Below are 19,984 nucleotides of genomic sequence, written 5' to 3'. Positions count from 1 at the left end.
CATCATCATTTTTTGCAGAAATTTGACAATCTGAAAAAATTTTAACTGTGAATGCCAATTGATTGGAAATTTTGTTACGAATTCAACGGTGTATGACATTCCAACATTTGACAATTATTTCCCAGGGTTTTGACACATAAACCAAGTTTTTAATGTGTCTTTTGGGATTTTTGGCGATTTTTCAAACAAAATTATTTCTGGAGAGTCTTTTTGCTGTAACTTTTCCAAAATAAGACCCAAAGTCAAAAGAGTTGCTATTTTGAACAGCTGGCAACCTATACAATCCATCCCTGATCGATTGAAAACATTAATTTAGTTTTGACAAAAAAACCGAATTTTGAAAAACTTTTTCTGAAAATTTATTATGTCCAAATTTCTGACTTTTTTGTAAGGGGGTACATCATCATTTTTTGCAGAAATTTGACAATCTGAAAAAATTTTAACTGTGAATGCCAATTGATTGGAAATTTTGTTACGAATTCAACGGTGTATGACATTCCAACATTTGACAATTATTTCCCAGGGTTTTGACACAAAAACCAAGTTTTTAATGTGTCTTTTTGGATTTTTGGCGATTTTTCAAACAAAATTATTTCTGGAGAGTCTTTTTGCTGTAACTTTTCCAAAATAAGACCCAAAGTCAAAAGAGTTGCTATTTTGAACAGCTGGCAACCTATACAATCCATCCCTGATCGATTGAAAACAATTAATTTAGTTTTGACAAAAAACCGAATTTTGAAAAACTTTTTCTGAAAAATTTATTTATGTCCAAATTTCTGACTTTTTTGTAAGGGGGTACATCATCATTTTTTGCAGAAATTTGACAATCTGAAAAAATTTTAACTGTGAATGCCAATTGATTGGAAATTTTGTTACGAATTCAACGGTGTATGACATTTCAACATTTGACCATTATTTCCTAGGGTTTTGACACAAAAACCAAGTTTTTAATGTGTCTTTTTGGATTTTTGGCGATTATTATTTCTGGAGAGTCTTTTTGCTGTAACTTTTCCAAAATAAGACCCAAAGTCAAAAGAGTTGCTATTTTGAACAGCTGGCAACCTATACAATCCATCCCTGATCGATTGAAAACAATTAATTTAGTTTTGACAAAAAAACCGAATTTTGAAAAACTTTTTCTGATAAATTTATTATGTCCAAATTTCTGACTTTTTTGTAAGGGGGTACATCATCATTTTTTGCAGAAATTTGACAATCTGAAAAAATTTTAACTGTGAATGCCAATTGATTGGAAATTTTGTTACGAATTCAACGGTGTATGACATTCCAACATTTGACAATTATTTCCCAGGGTTTTGACACAAAAACCAAGTTTTTAATGTGTCTTTTTGGATTTTTGGCGATTTTTCAAACAAAATTATTTCTGGAGAGTCTTTTTGCTGTAACTTTTCCAAAATAAGACCCAAAGTCAAAAGAGTTGCTATTTTGAACAGCTGGCAACCTATACAATCCATCCCTGATCGATTGAAAGCAATTAATTTAGTTTTGACAAAAAAACCGAATTTTGAAAAACTTTTTTTTGTAAATTTATCTTATGTCCAAATTTCTGACTTTTTTGTAAGGGGGTACATATCATTTTTTGCAGAAATTTGACAATCTGAAAAAATTTTAACTGTGAATGCCAATTGATTGGAAATTTTGTTACGAATTCAACGGTGTATGACATTCCAACATTTGACCATTATTTCCTAGGGTTTTGACACAAAAACCAAGTTTTTAATGTGTCTTTTTGGATTTTTGGCGATTTTTCAAACAAAATTATTTCTGGAGAGTCTTTTTGCTGTAACTTTTCCAAAATAAGACCCAAAGTCAAAAGAGTTGCTATTTTGAACAGCTGGCAACCTATACAATCCATCCCTGATCGATTGAAAGCAATTAATTTAGTTTTGACAAAAAAACCGAATTTTGAAAAACTTTTTTTGAAAAATTCATTTATGTCCAAATTTCTGACTTTTTTGTAAGGGGGTACATCATCATTTTTTGCAGAAATTTGACAATCTGAAAACATTTTAACTGTGAATGCCATTTGATTGGAAATTTTATTACGAATGCAACGATGTATGACATTCCAACATTTGGCCATTGCTTCCCTGTGTTTGATACAAAAAGACCGTAAAGTCTTATTGGATTTTTGGAGAAATAAGAAAATAAAAAATTTCTACAGAGTCCTTTTGTTGTAACTTGGCCAAAATAAGACTCATAGCCATAACAGTGACTGTTTTGTGCAGATGGCAACCTATAAAATCCATCCCGATCGATTAACAATAAATTCAATTTATTTTGATAAAAAAAAACGATTTCTTAAAGATGTTTTTTAAATATGACCAATTTTTGCATTTCTCAATTTGAAAATTGAGAAATTTTAAGCTGGGAACGCCATTTGATTGGAAGTTTAATGACGAATTCCACGATGACCATTGCTTCCCGGGGTTTTGATATAAAAACCGGTTTTTCAAGTGTTTTTTCTCTATTGGCAGAGATTTGCCAAAAATAGACATATTTTTATTGAATTTTTCTTTGGTACTTGTTTAAAAGAAATCTTGCAGCCTAAACTTTTGGTCCCCGGTTGAATTTAAGAAATGCATAAACCAATTTGTACAGTTCTTAAAAGTATTTGTTAACTTGTCAAAAATTACCATGCAGCTCTTATTTTTATTTTGAAATGTATCCTGTAATTTTCATTGCATTCAATCCCAAAATGAAATTCATACTGTTATCTTGAAGCCCGGCAATTTGTATTGCATTAATTTTCCCAAAAATAAAAAGCAAATATTATATACTGTTATCTTAAAGTCGAGATCATCGACTGTAGGTTTTATGTTTAACAACTAAATTTCTCACATTCAGAATCTTACATTCAATATCTTATGCTACGTAACGGTCCACGATTTGAAATTCCATTTCAGTGTATATTTTTGCTTGCTCGATTCGGATATTTACAGTGTGAGGATGGGTGGTGTAATGTGAGTGTGAATGTAAATGGAGGTTTGGGGTTGGGATTTGGATTTGGATTTGGGTTGGGATTGGGATGGGAGTTTTTGGAGCTGTGCCATAGCCACGATCTGGTGTGCATATCACAAAGTGTTTATCCCCGATGGCGGGACAGCTGAGATATGTGTATATCTGTTTGTCTGAATATCGGGGAATATCAGGGAAGCAGCTTGGGGGATCTGCCGCGCCTTCGGGCTCTCGAAACGGAAGCGGCAACGGAAGTGGAAGCGGAAGCGGAAACGGAAGCGGAAACGGAAGCGGCAACTGCAGCTGAAGCAGTCTGCGGTTTGTAGGTGGGTAGATCGATGAACACGGGCCTGTACTCCGGCGTTTCGGGTCGCATGGATCGCGACTCCGACTGCAGCACATTGGTGTAGTAGTTCACCTCGTTCTGCTGCTGCTCCGGCTGCTGCTGCTGTCCTTTCTGCCCCCGTGGCTGGTACTCCTCCTGCTCCGGCTGTCCCTCCTTATCCACCGACTGACCACGCGATCGCATCAGTCGGAAGAGGTTGCGGTTCCTCTGCTGCACTGCCGACCGGCGGGCGGCCTTCTGCGATCTTCGGCTGGAGGAACTGGAGTTGGCATTCAGAAAGGCCGACTCCTCGTAGCGCGGAATGTAGCGGGGCTTTCGCGATTCCCCCGGAATGGCCACGCCCCGATCGTGGGGCGTCACATTGAAGCCAAAGAAGCGCGGCGCCTGCACGGATATCAGTGGCAATAGGGTTTCCCGGGCATACCGCTCGGCCCGCTGTAGGAGTTCGCCCAGACGGAACGGCAGCAGCTGCACCGTTTGCGGCTCATCCGGATCTGGGGATCGTCCGGTGCCCAACTGTGTCATTGTCTTTGCCGGCATGGCGGCCACCACTTCGCTGTCCGATAAATCCAGATCCTTGCCCTGCTTAACACGCGGCGTGGTGGCCTTCAGCACTGGCTCCACAATCTCCGGACTGTCGGTGGTGCCATAGTCCTGCAAATTTCGCCCCCTATTCACGGCCAGCCTGCGATCCTTGAGCACCGGCTCGAAAATTTCGCCAGCGGCTACCGCTGAATCTGGAGAATCTACTGAGTCCGTTGCATCCGAGAGGCTTCGACTGGACTCCGCCGCACCGGCCGTCTCATTGTCCAGCGAGTTGCCCACCAGAATGGGCTGCCAGGGCAGCTCGTCAGCCTGATCCAGGGGATATGTCTGATTGCGGGCCAACTTGAAGCTGGTGCCCAAATTGAAGATGTCCTTGCGCTGCTTCACGCTCTCCACGCCATCGACGCCCGACTCCTGGGCACTGGAATCGGTGGGCACCTCGGTGCCCGGCGGCGATAGTGTGGGACTGCCGCCCGCAGGTGCCGCCGTGGTGTACGTTGTCCCGTAGTCCTCCTGGTTGTCCAGCTCACAGTTGCCCGCCTGGAGGCGCAGGCGCACCGGACTGCCGCTGCTCAGCTTGGTGGTGGGGCGGCACAGCGAGTGGCTCCGGCCGAAGCTGTCCGTCAGCACCACCTTGTCGATGTCCCAGTGGGGCAGGCCCTTGCTCAGCCACCCGCTGTACGACTTGTAGTGCAGGCTCAGGGTGGTGGGGAATCCCAGGGCGGGATGCGGCACAATGATCTTGGACACTATGTCGCCGGCAAAGAATTCCGCATCGTCCTTTCTGCGGGTAAAGCATACAAAAGTGGGTCATTTCATTGGGTTTTCCTATACTTTATTTGTTAGTCCACATTTTTCTGAAGAATTCCCGTTGCTTTTTTTTTTAAACAGTAACATATTGGTATGCCTAAAAGCATGGACCGAAAACCGCGAATTCCTCAGAAGATAGTTCTTATAACCAAACGTCATCTACAGTCATTAACCACAATTTAGCCCAAAAAGTAAGGCAGGGCTGTTGGAAGCAACTAATTCTCTAGATCATTATTTTTCCTATTATATTAAACAATATTTTTAGGAAATTCAATTATTTTTCTTTTTTAGGACAAAATCAGTGTTTGGATGCTCTGCTATCAAGTCGATTTTCAGGGGTGCCCCAGAAACCTGGTATCTGGGATATCCCCTTCTATGAAATGCCCACTCACTCGGATATCTCGAAGGTCTCATTGAGGCCGCCATCTCCCTCGAGGATCGCCTCCAGCCGCCCTATGGTGCGCAGTGGCAGGTCGTTGAAGGAGTTGAAGATCTGCAGCTGGAACTGGTGGGCGCAGAAGGGCTCCTCCTCGCGGGTCAGCAGGTACAGCTGGCCCCTGCCCGTGGACCGATCGGCATAGTAGCCCATGTTGCCGCACCTGGGCACACCCTCGGCCAGGTCCTCGTCGTCCTGGGCACACGGAAAGCAGCGGCCCTTGAGGAAGTCGTCGTAGCTGCCGCAGGGAAAGGCCGGAAACAGGCAGCGCGGTGCCACCGAATCGATGAAGAACTTGTAGGCCCTTCGATGGTTGCACAACGAACGGCCCTCCTCGTCCTCGGCAGCCTGTGCAGCTGTGGCAAATGGGCAAATAAAATAATTATTAAATTAATAAAGAAGAAAAAAGATTATCAAAGGTCAAAAAATATTTAAGACTAAATTTAAACATTATTTTGATTAGGGAACCATGTTCAATTGAGACAGAGCCTCCAAAATGAGGTAAAACATTAAAATTAATTAAAAATTAATCAAATTACTTTTTTGTGTCAGAATTGTTTAAGAATACATTTCGAAATTTGCTTATATCAAATGTACAATGTATATTGTAATGTATATTTTATGAATTTGTCTTACTGCGTTAAATATTAAAATACAAACATTAATATTAAAATGTTATAGTATATCAAAATGAAATTTGTCTTTTTGCTTAAAGTGTTTAATATTTAAATCCCCAAAACCAAAACTTACACCATATGAAATCGGTGACAGCGCCGACGAAGAGATTGGAGCAGCCCGTCTGGACGCGTCCTCCGTTCGGATAGTAGTCCACGTGGCCCATGGGCTGCCAGGAGCCCAGGCCGCCCAGGATCAGGTTCTCGCCGTTCGAGTGGATCACGTCCACGAACTCCGCGTCGCTGCTGTCCAGTCGCACCTTGGGATGCTGGGCCTCGAAGAGCGGACCCGCCGGATCCAGTCCGGTGATCCGCGACAGACCGGGCAGCTCGGCGCCGGCAAATCCGGAGACATGAGCCCCCAAGCTGAAGCCGATCACATGGGTGCGCATTAGGTCGAGGCCCTTGTGCTGCTGCAGGTTCCGGAGCAACATGGCCAGCTGTTTGCCCACCAGACGCGTATTGGCCGCCGCCCTCACGTAGTTCGGAAAGGTGGCCCCGTTCTCCCAGTCCACGCAGATCACAATGCAGTCCTCCTGAAAATAATAAGTGTATAGATATAAAGTAATGGTGATAAATGCTCATTACTCAGAATCAGTAAAGAGTACTAGTTTTTTTATGCTTAGCTAAGGTACGAAAAAGTTGCAAAGATATATACACAGGTAAATTAAAAGGAACACAATTTAACCAGTTTCTAGGTAAAGTTGAAATTGTAATTTTAAAAATAAAATAAAAGAGTTTGAAATGTGCAAATCCTATTTAAATTTTAAAAATTAAAACAGCAACTCATAAAATATCATATCTTTTTTTGCCGTTTTTATCTAAATTATAAACCTTATAAAAATATGATGGGTTAGATCTTCATTTTCTTAATTCCAAATTAGCTTATAATGTTAAGCTAAAAATAAAATAAATAAAACTTTAATTTATTAACATTCAAGACCTTAGTCTAGCTTTTTTTTGTAAGCTAAACATAAAACATTCAAGGCAAACCAGATGAAATTTTTTGGAAAATCGCTCATACGTACTGTTGTCTTTGATCAATTTATTATTATTATTAATTTATTTATTTACGAAAATGAAATTTGTTGGTCTTATAATTAATGTTAGTTTTAACCAAACTATTTTCTAATATGTTGGAGGATTAAAATCTGATTATTTCTCATACTTTAACATAAAAGATTCATTTTCTATGAATTTTTAAATAGACCAAGCGCCGAAAATTACCATTATGAAAGCGATTAAGATTTGATTATTTTTCCCCCAGTTAACAGGAGAGATTGAATTAGCACCTGGATTATTTTGCCATAGTCATGGCTGCCTTGTAATGCTGGGAATTTATATGGAATTTTTACTTATAATATAGTTTATTTTCAAGACACACTATTTTTTTTTTTGTTTCTTCGGTGTAGATACTTGCCAACTATGTTGATAGTTGGCTCTACTTACCACCGCCATGAGGGCCGTCTTCATCTCGTAGATCCACACATGCGGACAGGCCGAGCCGAAGCCATGAACAATGACCCGCACCGACAGCTCATCGAATCCCTCGAGATCATCGATGGAGGGCTGGGCGGTGGCTTTCTTCGGACGCTCTGTGGTGAAGGTGACGTTCTGGTTCTGGGTGGGCAGGGAGCTGGAACTGGAGCTGGAGGATCGACCACTGTCCTCGGGTGAAGCCGCACCACTGGATACCTCCGCCTCCCGTTTGCCACGAAAGGCACTGGTCATGTTTAGGAAGGACAGCTCCATCAGCGGTCGATCGGATCGCTGGCGGGTGGAGTAGAAGTAGAACTTGGTGTTGATTTCCTCCGGCGGCGAGGGCAGCATCTCCAGATAGGCAAACGGGCCGGAGTCCTCGAAGCAGCCAAGTTCACCGTAGCAAACCCTTTTCACGGCCCTTCGCGATCGGTGGCCCTGACGCAGTCGCTCCTTCTGGCGCTCCTCAAATTCCGCCAGCGAATCCTCAACCGCCTGCGAAAGTTCCGCGAAATTGGCCGGCGAAATCGACATGGCCGACACTTCCTGGGCGGTAGCTAAAAAAAAATTCAAAACAAAAAAAAAAAAACAAACAGGCAAATGTGATTAATATACCCATATTAAAACTCAAATAAATCGATTCAATAAATACGATTCTTTGCATGGCAGACACGTTCGCCAGCAGACACTTAAGATTTAATTTGATTTTGGTATTACCAAGTTGGCATTAGCTCCTCCCAGCTCTTTATAGTCCAAAATCAATAAGCCACTTAAAACTGTCTATCTTTCTTGGAAAAAGGTGAGTAAGTGATATTGCTGTTTTACTATTAAAAACCAGGGACCGAATTCATTGCAAGCGATAAAAAAAATAAAGTACTAATTATTAATTCTAAGCTAGACAAAAAATATTGCTGAGATATAATGCTTTTTTTTGTGGGAGATTTAATTTCAATTAAAAATATCACTTAAAACTATATTTAAGCTGTGCGAAATTATGCCAAGATTAAAAAGTGAACTTTTTATTTAAAATAATAATAAAATAAAAATAATGATTACATTCGGTCCCTTTATAATACTTAAAATACATTATTATTCTCTAATTATTATTTAGTTATTTTCTATGAGTTAAGCATTGAATTTGTTGAAAAGTTTATCTATTTTACTAGTTTCTTGACCACTTGGGCCAAGCCCCAAACTACTGATATAACACCCCCTCGACAAGGTGGTGACAAAACTATTTAAAATTTCTTTGCAATGACAACGCGTGAATTTTTTTAATTTTAATTTTCCGTCTTACGTTTTCCACTCAAACAATTCGATTCGATTCGCAACGAAACGAAACGAAACGCACGCCATGCGGATGACATAACTCCGCTACTCGTGTGCGAGTTTGTATGATAAATCGCCGAAGCGTGATTGCGTTTTTAAAATACCTAAATACCTTAAAGCCGAAACTGATACTTAAACTGAAACCAAAACTAAAAGCAATAGCCAAGCCCACTGCCCAAAACTGTCCGCACGCGTTGTCCACTTCTATTTTCCAATAAAGGAAACGGGGAAAAGTGCACAACTTCTACATAATAATCAATAAAAAAAAATGAAGTCCAAAATGCTGATTGAAAGTGCACAGGTTATGAACCCAGATCACAAATACGAGTTTCAAAAAGACCAACGTCGTCGAAATGTTGACTTGGTTGTGCTCTAAAAAAATTATAGAGAAAATTCTAGTCTAACGAAGAATAAAAAATATAGTGTTACTATCTTCTAATCGGAATCTACTTTATTTAGTTTAAGATTTAATATGTTAAATTAATACATTTTAAAGACAAAACTATTTCCAAAAATGTTTGATTTCTGAATACATTTCACATACTTTTCCATATTAGATTCATTGGGTTTTAATGCAAAATGCCCACTGCCCAAAACTGTCAGCACGCGTTGTCCACACAACGAGCTTCTATTTTCCAAAAGAGGAAACGAGGAAATAATGCAATATATCTACATGGAAATCAATAAAAAAATGTTTTTAAATGCAAAATGCTGATTTGAATTGCACAGGTATTAAACCTAGGCCACAAACACGAAACGTACAAGGATCTAGGTGCCACACCTGTGCCCTTCACGCCACCTCAGCTACCTGAAATGATTTTTCGAAATGTAAACTAGGTTGTTCATTAAGTACACAAAAAAAAAATAAATTTTTAAAACCAATTATTTTCTGTTATGTTGGACGTAAAATCTGATAATTTTTCTCAAACTGTTTCATATTGTAATTGTTTTGTAATAATTAATGAACCTATTAAATGAATAGGCAACTTAAAACCAGCTCATGTTGTCAGCCACATACATACACTAAGGTTTTTGTCGTTCTTTAGAAATAATATTTATTTTTGTGTGGTGTAAATGATTTTCATAAATATTGCCGCTTAGAAATCCTTTTAAACTATCTGTGTCCTTGGTATCAAATGTAAACAGTTCCCTTATGCATATATTTTCAAACCTAAATAAATAATTGGAAGATCCTCAGCTGTTCAAATCATGGCTCAGCTCAAGGGTAAACTAATCTTGGAAGCTCTTTACTTTATTGGTTTTGCCTTCACATACAGACAATCAGACACTTGAATACATGCAAATGTACACAGAAAAAAGCGATACAAATTGGTTAAAACAATGTGAAATGCTATTTAAAATATTTAAAACAAATGGAAATATAATAACAAAAATGGAGGAAATAAAGTTAAAAAGTAATAAAAATTCTTGAACGAATCTCTTTTTCTTTCGCAACTTAATCTTATTGGGTTCATTTGATTACAGCCAATGGGAATTTCGAGACAAATTTCTAAGAATGACCCATATTGGGCATTATTTTTGATTGTGTAAACACAGTAGCATGGAAAGCTGCTGTCTGGACCATTGTGCAATCATTGCTGTGAAGTGGTTCGTTGATCGTCTTCTCAATTGGCACAATCACCGCACCACCCACATACACACAGGGACGCACTCGTTAAAAGCAAATACAAGTCGAGCGCTAAGTAAATTAGTTAATGTATCGCGCCGCCGGCTGGCAATTAGTTAATGGAGCCCACGGGGCGTATACTCACCATTCGCCGTGTGGCATATCAGCACCACCAGAAGTATGTAGCTAGCGTTTAACATGCTGACTTCGATTGCAGCTCGTGTTATTTAGTGTCTGTTCGTTCTACAACGATCTTCATTGATCGAATGCCAAATCTGCGGATATCTGCCCCTGTAAATGGAATTGCACAGTGTGTCTCCAGTTGTTAAAGTTGTCTCAATGCTGTGTTATGCGTCTCTTTTGCTTTGGTAATAGCAAAATATACAATAAACAAATTCACTTTCACTTATTTGTGAACCTGCCAGGCGACAGCAGCAGCAGCAGCAGCAGCAGCAGCAGCCAGCAAATAAAAAAGCAAAGCCAAAGCGAAGACGATGTGGTTGTGGATGTGGATGTGGAGTCGTGACTATAACTATGACTGCAAGTTCGAGTGTCTGACTCACTGACTGACTTAGCCAAAAGGCAGACACAGACACTGAAACAGACACTGTCGCCAAACGGCAAAAGCCAAACTCCACTGGGAACTCGGGGTATCGAGTATTGGATTGCGAGTCCAGGTTTCAGGTTGCGACTTTGGCTTTCTCCGCGAAGGGAGAGCGGTGACTACAACGATGACTCCAACGACTCCAGCTCCAACTCCAACTCGAACTCCAATTCCAATTCCAACGCCAGCTCCAATTTGCGACAAGCGGCATTGACTGATTGATGGCCTGATTGATGGCTGGCGATCATTCGTCTGCAATCAGAAGAGTCAAACTCATAAAAGTTAAACGGGTTCGCTTCACACGGCTAAAAATACGAGCATAATTATACATTTTTCAAAAATTTTTATAAAATAAAATTGTTTCATACATTTTTTTTAGACATTAAAAATATTAAAACAATAAAAAGCATGTTATAACAGAAAATAAAATACCAATAGTCTTTTGAGGAGTTTAGTGACAAATTTATCTCAAATTTGTGTAGCGTACAAGCTGTTCTAATTTTTATACAGATATCTGTTTTATATTTATCATAGAATTATTACATTTCCAGCCTACATATTAATATTGGGTTAATTTCGAAATCCACATTGTAAAGATTGTTATGTTGGTGGTTTTTTTTTTGCTCCGTGTAGCCGGTGGCCATTGTATAATAGGCCGGTTGCAGTGGCACCCGAACAGGATGTTGCGCATGTGGACCGATGGTCCAATGTCTCTTGCCTCTCTCATCTTGCATCTGCGGCATTTAGTCCATTGACCTTACACTTGACTGCCGAGCATTCTGGCCGCCAAATCCCGCCCGACCGCTTTCGGCCGGCTCACACATTTGGGTCAACAGGTGGACACAGCCATTTGTTGACTTTTGGCTAATTTACTCGGCCCAAATCATTATTGCACGGGCAGGAGGTGTGGTAAATGGTAAATGGTAAATGGTAACTGGAGGTGTGACTCAGGCGGAGATGTGACAAACGAAAGTGAAAACCTTTGGCCACAAAATCACCAAACTGGAACTGAAATTGAAACTGAAACTTAAGCTGAAACTGAAACTGATGCGGAATCCGAAACTGTTTCCCCTATCGATTAACAAACGCGGTCTTCAATCAACAATCATTTCACTTTCGTTGGGCGGAGGACGTGATCTATCAATTAGCATCCAAAGACCGACGATTGTGCAACATTTCACAAAGAGGCTTTTGTCCAATGCTACTTGTTACCTCTGGAAATTGCCTGGCCACGAAATATTTTGTCATCGATTCAGCGGACAACGAATGCATTATAACAATGCAGTGCAAAGTTTCAAAAGAATGGCTTGCAAACAACGTAAGTTTTGTATAGATTGCTTAGCCATTAGTAACTTTTATTTACAAGTTGGCTTTTTACAATTTAATTAAGTTAAACATACAATAATTCATTCAATAATAAGAAGTACAACCATAATCATTATAAATAAATACAATACAAATAAAATCTTTCTTTTCATTTCTGAAAATTCTAGGAAAAACAAATTATACTTCTTAATAAGATATACAAATCTTACAGAAAATCTGCATCATTTTTAACGAATATAATGGAAATGTTTAATGGCTTGTGACCAAGATAATTATCAAAAGAAACCATTTTTGTTTCAATTGAGGAAACTTAACCAAGACTTTTTTTGGTATTGATTAGCAATTTATTAAAGGGTTTTCAATCTTTTTATATTTTATTAAATAAATAAAATGTTTTACTAAAAATGCAGAAACTGTGAAAATATTGTCTATGGTCTCAATTATGTCGAAGTAAAGACATCAAACGACTGCTTTTCTTTAAATTAGTCGCATCCTATTGATAATGATTACATTAACTTCCCGTGACCAAAGCGATCACCGATCCATTAGCTATAGCCGACCGATCCGAGCGGATGTCAGCACACCATCATTACTACCATCATCGTGTTCATCGAAAGGGGGGGCCCTTTGTTCGCATCGCATTGTGTGAAGATCCAATGTTGATGGGCAAAAGGTACAATTAAAAGGCGAGTACCGTTAAAGAATGAAAAAAAAAAAAATGTTGACAGGTGAAGTTGTTGTTGCTGTTGCTGAGAAAGCGGCGACAAACGTCATCAGCATCATCAGCTCCCAACGCCAACTCTTGAACATGGCCATCAAAATGGAAAGTAACGCACAAAATAATGCTTCTTAGGCGACTTTCGCATGGGCCCCATCAGATGTTGATATTTATGTGTATTTATATAGTAGTATAGTGTATATATATATATATGTATGCATATAGTGGACTAGCTTTGCCAGTGGTGCTGTGCGGTGCGGCCAGCGCTTCCACTTTCAAATAGATTAACCCAATTTGGCGGCTCTGACGCTTTCCGTAGCTCATTTTCGCGTTTGGCGGCTAATTCAGCTCATTACGAAGAACGAGTGTCTGTGATCTTTGCGATCACACGGAAAAAAACACGGTGCAAGTACTTAAAATTAGAAACTCAGAATACACTGAGAAAATACACTGAGAAATAAATGCGAATTTGTAAGCCCAATATGCGATATCTTTGAGATATTTAATGTATTCCAGAGTGACTTTTTTTCAAGCCAAAAAAATAAAATAAAAGAGAAAATTAAAATCAAAGACTTAATCCTCCTCAAGCCAAAAGTTCAAATCCGAAAAGGAATACTTTTTTTCTTACTTAAAATTGAAATTTTTGAAATTATTTTTTGACATTTTTAAATAGTTGGTTATTTTCTTTTTTGACCTATTCATATTGTTTATTAAATTTAGCTTTTATTAGCCCTAAAGTTTTTATATATAAAGTATATTTTTAAACGTTTTAACTAACTTTGTTTATTGGCAACCTTTCTATTAATTATTTTATTTAGGTATATTAATATTTTATTGTATCTGTGTGGCTACTTAGAAGATTTGAATTAAGCTGCCTGGCATTGGGCACAAATTTTAAATAATAATTTATTTTTTTCTCTGTCTAGGTCCCATTTGAATGGGAAAAGTGAGACGTACTGAGAACTGGCTGGGAAAGTCTGCGAATCGATAGAGAAAACCGAGCCGTGCCAAAGAAAAGTGCAGTTCACAGTTGGCAGCGCTTTTCTACCTTCTGTCCGTCCGTCCGGCCGAATGTCCATGTCTCATTAAACTCTGGACGTGAGCCAAACGAATGGCGGACAATGGAAATGGCCACTTGGCATTGCCAAATGCCAGACCAAAAAAATAAATATATTACAAAAAACTCAAAAAACACAATACCAATGCATTGTTTTCGCCTTGTGTCTTTGTGCAATCGAAATTGGCATGAAGCGATTTGATTGATTTGTCAAGCCAAATACATGCAGACGGTCGGTGTGTGCTCTTGTCAAACGGAGCACAGAAACAACGAAGAAAAAACCCAAATGCAATAGTTAAAACTTTTATTATTATTACTCTATACTCCCCGAGACCAAACGGTGAATTCCACTAAGAAATTCAGCCAACAATGAAGAAGTCAAATGTTATTTATGGGTTTCCAGTCTGATTTCGCCAATGAGGTTAGTCGTAAAAACTTTATGGCAATCGATGTTGAAGTTTGAGTTTAATTTCAATTAAGCATTGCGAGTTTCTATTAAAACTAACTGATCCCAGGAAAAAAAAAAATATATATATATAAAACTATAGATAGTACGATTCCTTACAGTTGTCTTGGATAATTCGAAAATATTTTAAAAACGAAAATGATCCCCAACTGGAAACTGCAACTTATTCAAGTTTTTGGCCAAATGCCACTTGCCAAACGAAAGACTTAGGCAACGAACTTGCCACCAATGGCTGATGTCTGATTGCAGTCCCAATGTAAAAAAGCTACATTAAAAAGACGTAAGGAAAACCCAAAAGCCGAAAATACATACATAAATTTCCTTAGCCAATTTTCGCATGGCAGCATAAAATAGTTTCCTGTTTGTTACGACGGACCCAGCAACAAAATATAGAGAAAAAAGGGAGGAAGCCGATCCGATTCAATTCGAGAGTCGGGCAAGAAAATATAACGAAAACCAGCAAAGCATAAAATTTCCGCTCGCGCCTTTGGGGATTTTCAACCCAATGTTGGTAGTTACACAGCAAAAAATCAACACAATGCATTAAACAAAACAGCAAAAAAACAGCAAAATATATGGTTTACATTGGACATTGGAATTATACAAGAAACTGTTGTATAAAAATAAAATAATATTATTATAATGAAATCTAAAATATATAAAACACCCTACACAGCTACATCACATACAAAAAACAAATTATCTGATAATCAATATCATAAAAGTTTACATAATTTTCCCAACAATAAAGTGAAATTCAAGTGATTGTTTCAAAAGTATGAAAAAGGTTAAGCAGACTTATTTGTTCCGGTGTACCTTTTCATAGCTTTGCTGCATGCAATTAATGGCGGCTATTTATGACCGTTTTCGAGGCGCTTTTTATGCCTCCCGAAACACAGAACTTTTCGTGGTGCCATGCAATCCTCATTGACGATGCAGAACAGCAGCAATATGTAAACAATATTCCATTAATCAGCCAAATGCAACGGTAAAGTGGCACAACAGCATATCCGAAAATAAAACCAGCACAATTACATGCATGCAATGAATGGGTGTTTGGTGTTTGGTGTTAGGTTTATGGTGTTTGGTGTATGGTGTATGGCTAGGTGTGTGCGACACAGTTTTCGGGAACAGCAAACTCCGATTCCAAACACCAAATACCAGCACTCTTTTGTCGTTTCCCGGCGACAGCATCAAGTTGCCAGTTATAGTTATGGTTCATGGAACGAGTTGACCTAATCAGGCACTTCCATATACCATTTCTTTTCTTACGAAACCTTCTGGCCCAGTTACCCAACGACAATGAGATGATTAAATAAAAAGCAGAGAGAACCGCAATAAACTAAGAGAAGAGCTTCAGTACACAAAGAATAAATATGTTTTTAAAACTATATAAACTCAAATCATTATGAAAAGTATATAACTTTTAGAGATTCAACATAAAGATAGAGTAAGAAATAAATAGATAATAACCCTTAAGTATTTGCAGTTATGAAATGTGTAATTAATATATACAAAAATTAACTATTACACATTTTCTTATAAATTCTGTTTTATGAAATAAAATAGTTGAATAACAGATCCCATAAAATATATTTTCCTTACTATTTCCGCTTGTGCTTAAAAGAGTGTCACACTTAAACAGCATTTTCCCAGAATCCAAGCGGGAAAATCTAGAGCTCTGACTTATCTTTGGCTTTCCACTCACTTGGCCAACGTAATGACAACCACAATTAACACACCAGATAAAAAATAATTATTCTTTGTAATTACCGGCCTCGCTTCGCTTTGTCAAGAACAAAAGAAATTTAATTTGTCTGCGCTGCTTTTTATGGTCTCTTTTCCAAGCAATTATAATTCTTTTATTGGGAACTTTAAGTAATAGAGAAATAAAAAACATAAAATAAAATAATAGGCGCATCTAATGCATATAAGTGATCAAGGTAAGGGTAAACACAAATTGAATGCAGCGATTATCCAACGAATTATGCTTAAACAATTTGACGAAATTTTCCAGCATTTAGCAGACATAATATAATGCCCATTTGCATTTGATAATATGCGTGGTAAACGACCTTGTTCCCCGGGCAAAGCCAATCGACAATCAACATACAACAATCATCAAGAGTTGATTGTTCGCTGGCTCTTCGATCGGTTTGTTTAACTCCAAATGCAATTCAAAATTGACACACGGAGAAAAATAATACTCATATATTTGAAGGTTTATTAAATTTTTTATAATAAATCCTATCTTAAACGAACAGAATTTATGCAAGTGCCTAGTCTTTATAAAAATACAACACAATCAACAAATTGATATTTAACAAGCCCTTTTAAATATTTTTAGTTCTCTACAATGCGATGAATTTACCAAAAACATATAATTTAGATTAATATATGTATTCCAAGTTCATATATTAAAATTACATAAAGCATAGACAGTTTAAAATCTTCGAAAATACCGCCTAAGATCAAAATAACCCCTTTTAAATGTTATTATTTCTCTTCGGTGCGATGATTTTACCAAAAACAAATTAGTAAGCTAAATTAATATATGTATTTCAATGTTGTTGGCTTCTGACATTGGTGGAATTTTATGCACTTTAATTGTGGAGCCGCACACAACAAATCTTAGTCATAAATTTGTAGTTGGCACTTTTGTTTGGATTTCAACTTTAAACTGTATGATTTGACTTTTGTTTTGTTATGTTTTTTTTTTTGTTTCTTTAGTTGTTGCTGGCGTCGACAATTCGTGTCAATGTCAGCATGATTTTTAGTTTTTTCTGATCTGCAGGGGGGGCAGGTGTTGATGTTAATGCCTCTGCAAACAAGTTTAATCGAAACATGCATAATATACCTGGTGGCAAGAAAAACCAAACAAACTGGATGCAATAAATGTAAGCAGGGCGACACACTTAAAAAAAAGAATGGGTATGGGTATGGGATGATGAAAAGCCAGTCCTGTACACTGCAATGCACTTAATTTTATGCACATAACTCAGTCAGTTGGACAAATGTGCGCCGCAAGAAATATGCATTTCTGAAATAGTTTCGCAAAACGGCGACTGACACAAAAACAGTAGTCAAAAACTCAAAGTAAGTCACGGAAAAAAATAAGTAAAACAATGCGAATGTGGGGGAAAAACATAGTCCACCAGCAGCAGCGGAAAAAACAACAACGATAACAATAACAACAATAATAATAACAACATAAATATAACAACAAATTATGTATGTTCGGCTGCTGTGCGGCTTCGGACTCAACTTCTTCTTCATTTCGCTTATTTTTATTTTATTTTGGACCCGGCTCACGGTTTTCACCTGAAGCGCGTGAAAGTTGCGCTTCACCACGGCTATTTTACACGGTGAAAAATTTTATTTGAAAATTCACTCCATGCTAAAATCAAAATCAGCAGCTTACATCACCAATATCACACAAAAAAGATTGAACCATTTTTATTTGATTGGTGACCCCTAACTAAATAACCTTTTTCTAATAATTTTTTAACAAATTTCAAAGTTTACTAGAATTAACAATATATTTATAATATATATAGTTAAAATGAACAGTATTTAAGCAGCCTGTATGGTGTTTTTATATAAACTTAAATCAAGACAAAATGCACCAATGACTTAGAAATAAGCCCAAGATGTTGCCCAAATTTAAAAAAAAAAACAATCAAACCAAACTTTTGATCATTTTAAATGTATTTAAATTAAATAGACATGAAAGCTACATTTGTTATGTTTAATACTTTATGTGCCTAAATCGGTAATAGTACATATTTTTTCGCTGTGTACAAATGACCGCAGTAAGAAAAAAGAGATCAAATAAAGTGTGTGTAAAACTCGGGAGGCCAACAGAAAAGGGCCAGGCCCAAAGGCTAGGTAATTAATGCACCTTAAAAAAAACCACAACACAACAAACAAAAAGACAAAAACCAATTGCACACCAAACAAAAAACAAATCAAAACAAATACGCACTTTTTTCACGCTTGCCACCAACAAAAAAAAAAAAAACAAAGTTGCGCAAAACAAACCGAGAAATGTTGTTGCCGTGTATCTGTGTCTTTTGGCTTTGTATCTTTGTATCTTTTGGCTTTGTTTAACTCTTTAACTCTGTGCAATGCTGCACTCACGTAACGGAACTGTCAATGTGCGGGCGAAACAATTGGCAGAAATGAACGCGGACCGATCTTGGATTCACGGACCTCTAGCCTTTGCGGCTGAAGATCAACTGAAAACGGTGGCCCAAAGCCCGGCTCAAACTCACGATCGAAACCCCAACGAGGCGAAGTCGAAAAAGCCGAACACGAACGCGAACCCGAACCCAAACCCGAACCCGAACCCACACCCCACGATCGCTACTCGGAGCTTTCAGCGTCGCACTATGGAGTCGATCACTCATAAAAACTTACGTTAGCCTTAACATATCATTTATAATACAAAAAAAAGTAATTATTTAAATTGTCATATTTAAATATGATATAAAAATACCTCAAAGCTATTATTGAATAAAGTGCATATCAAAAACGTAAAAAAGAAGAACATGGTTAAACCAGAAAAAATTATTTATAATATGAAAAGGTACTTATTTAAATTGTAATATTTAAATATATTACAAAACATACCTTAGAGATATATTTGAATAAATTTTATATCAGCACCTTAATGAAGAAGACCGCACTCATTTTCTTATGTTTTAACCTAGGACAATATCAATAATAATATCCAAATAAAATTATTTAATTTGTTACATTTCAAAATAATACGAAGCTACCTCAAAGATTTTATAGATTAAAGTTTATAAAATAAATTTAATGAGTTTATAAGCTTGTATTATCTGCAAATATTTATTGTTCATTATATGTTCCCACATTTTAAATGGGGCCTAATTTAAAATTTCAAACAATTAATTGTTGGTTAGCGCTAGAAAAAAGAGCCGAAAAGATAAAACTAATTTCCACCTACGACCATTTAAAACTGCTCTTTTAAAATTGTACAGAATTTATTTAGCTTACTAAAAAGTGTAGCCGAAATAATTAAAGCTAGTTCAATGTTTCATCAAATATAATCATTTAATTTATATAAAGAAATATCAAGATTTAAAAAGAGGAATACAATTTAGGTCAATTTGGGTTAATAAGGCATATTATATTAAGCAATATTAATATCCGATAAAAACGGCTTAAAACAAACTTATGATTACAAAGCATAATATATAAGGAATATTCATATCCCATAAATAATAGGGTTTAAGAAGAGGTATACAATTTAAGTGAATTTATCATTACAAAGCATTACATATAAAGGAATATCAAGATGCGATCAAAAAAAAAGGTATGCAAATTTAGGTTCTTATGTACATACATTTTGTAAACAAATGTTGTTTGAATTTTTAAAAAAAAATTCGTTTCAGAAAACTATGCCCACTGTGCGCTGTCGGCGTTCACAAGATGCCCGATAGATAGTATCTGGCCGATCGGCCAGAAACGACGTTAATGTTCGTGGGCCGAACGTTTGCAGCGCATAAAGATCTTATCATATGGCATGTAGGGCATTCTTTTGCGCCACTTTAGGCCGAAA

The 19,984-nt window shown here is 37.5% G+C and overlaps 1 protein-coding gene across 2 annotated transcripts; it reads right to left on the bottom strand.

The window, feature by feature from the left end:
• Positions 1 to 2,793: 2,793 nt before the first annotated feature.
• Positions 2,794 to 18,665, bottom strand: LOC128264936 (uncharacterized). 2 transcript variants are annotated; one of them, XM_053000658.1, is made up of 6 exons: positions 18,383 to 18,665; positions 10,372 to 11,082; positions 7,241 to 7,827; positions 5,868 to 6,327; positions 5,074 to 5,473; positions 2,794 to 4,655 (listed from the first exon to the last, which is right to left on the bottom strand). In XM_053000658.1, the coding sequence occupies exons 2-6, from the start codon at positions 10,424 to 10,426 to the stop codon at positions 3,170 to 3,172; spliced, it is 2,988 nt and encodes a 995-aa protein (XP_052856618.1). In that variant the 5' UTR covers positions 10,427 to 11,082; positions 18,383 to 18,665; the 3' UTR covers positions 2,794 to 3,169. The 2 variants fall into 2 exon arrangements, with proteins under 2 accessions (XP_052856618.1, XP_052856619.1); XM_053000659.1 differs by having other exon boundaries at positions 18,439 to 18,665.
• Between the last annotated feature and the right edge of the window lie 1,319 nt (positions 18,666 to 19,984).

Source organism: Drosophila gunungcola, unplaced genomic scaffold (genome assembly GCF_025200985.1).
Source record: "Drosophila gunungcola strain Sukarami unplaced genomic scaffold, Dgunungcola_SK_2 000086F, whole genome shotgun sequence".
Taxonomy (NCBI): Eukaryota; Metazoa; Arthropoda; class Insecta; order Diptera; family Drosophilidae; genus Drosophila; species Drosophila gunungcola.
This window is presented reverse-complemented; position numbering and strand designations above follow the sequence as displayed.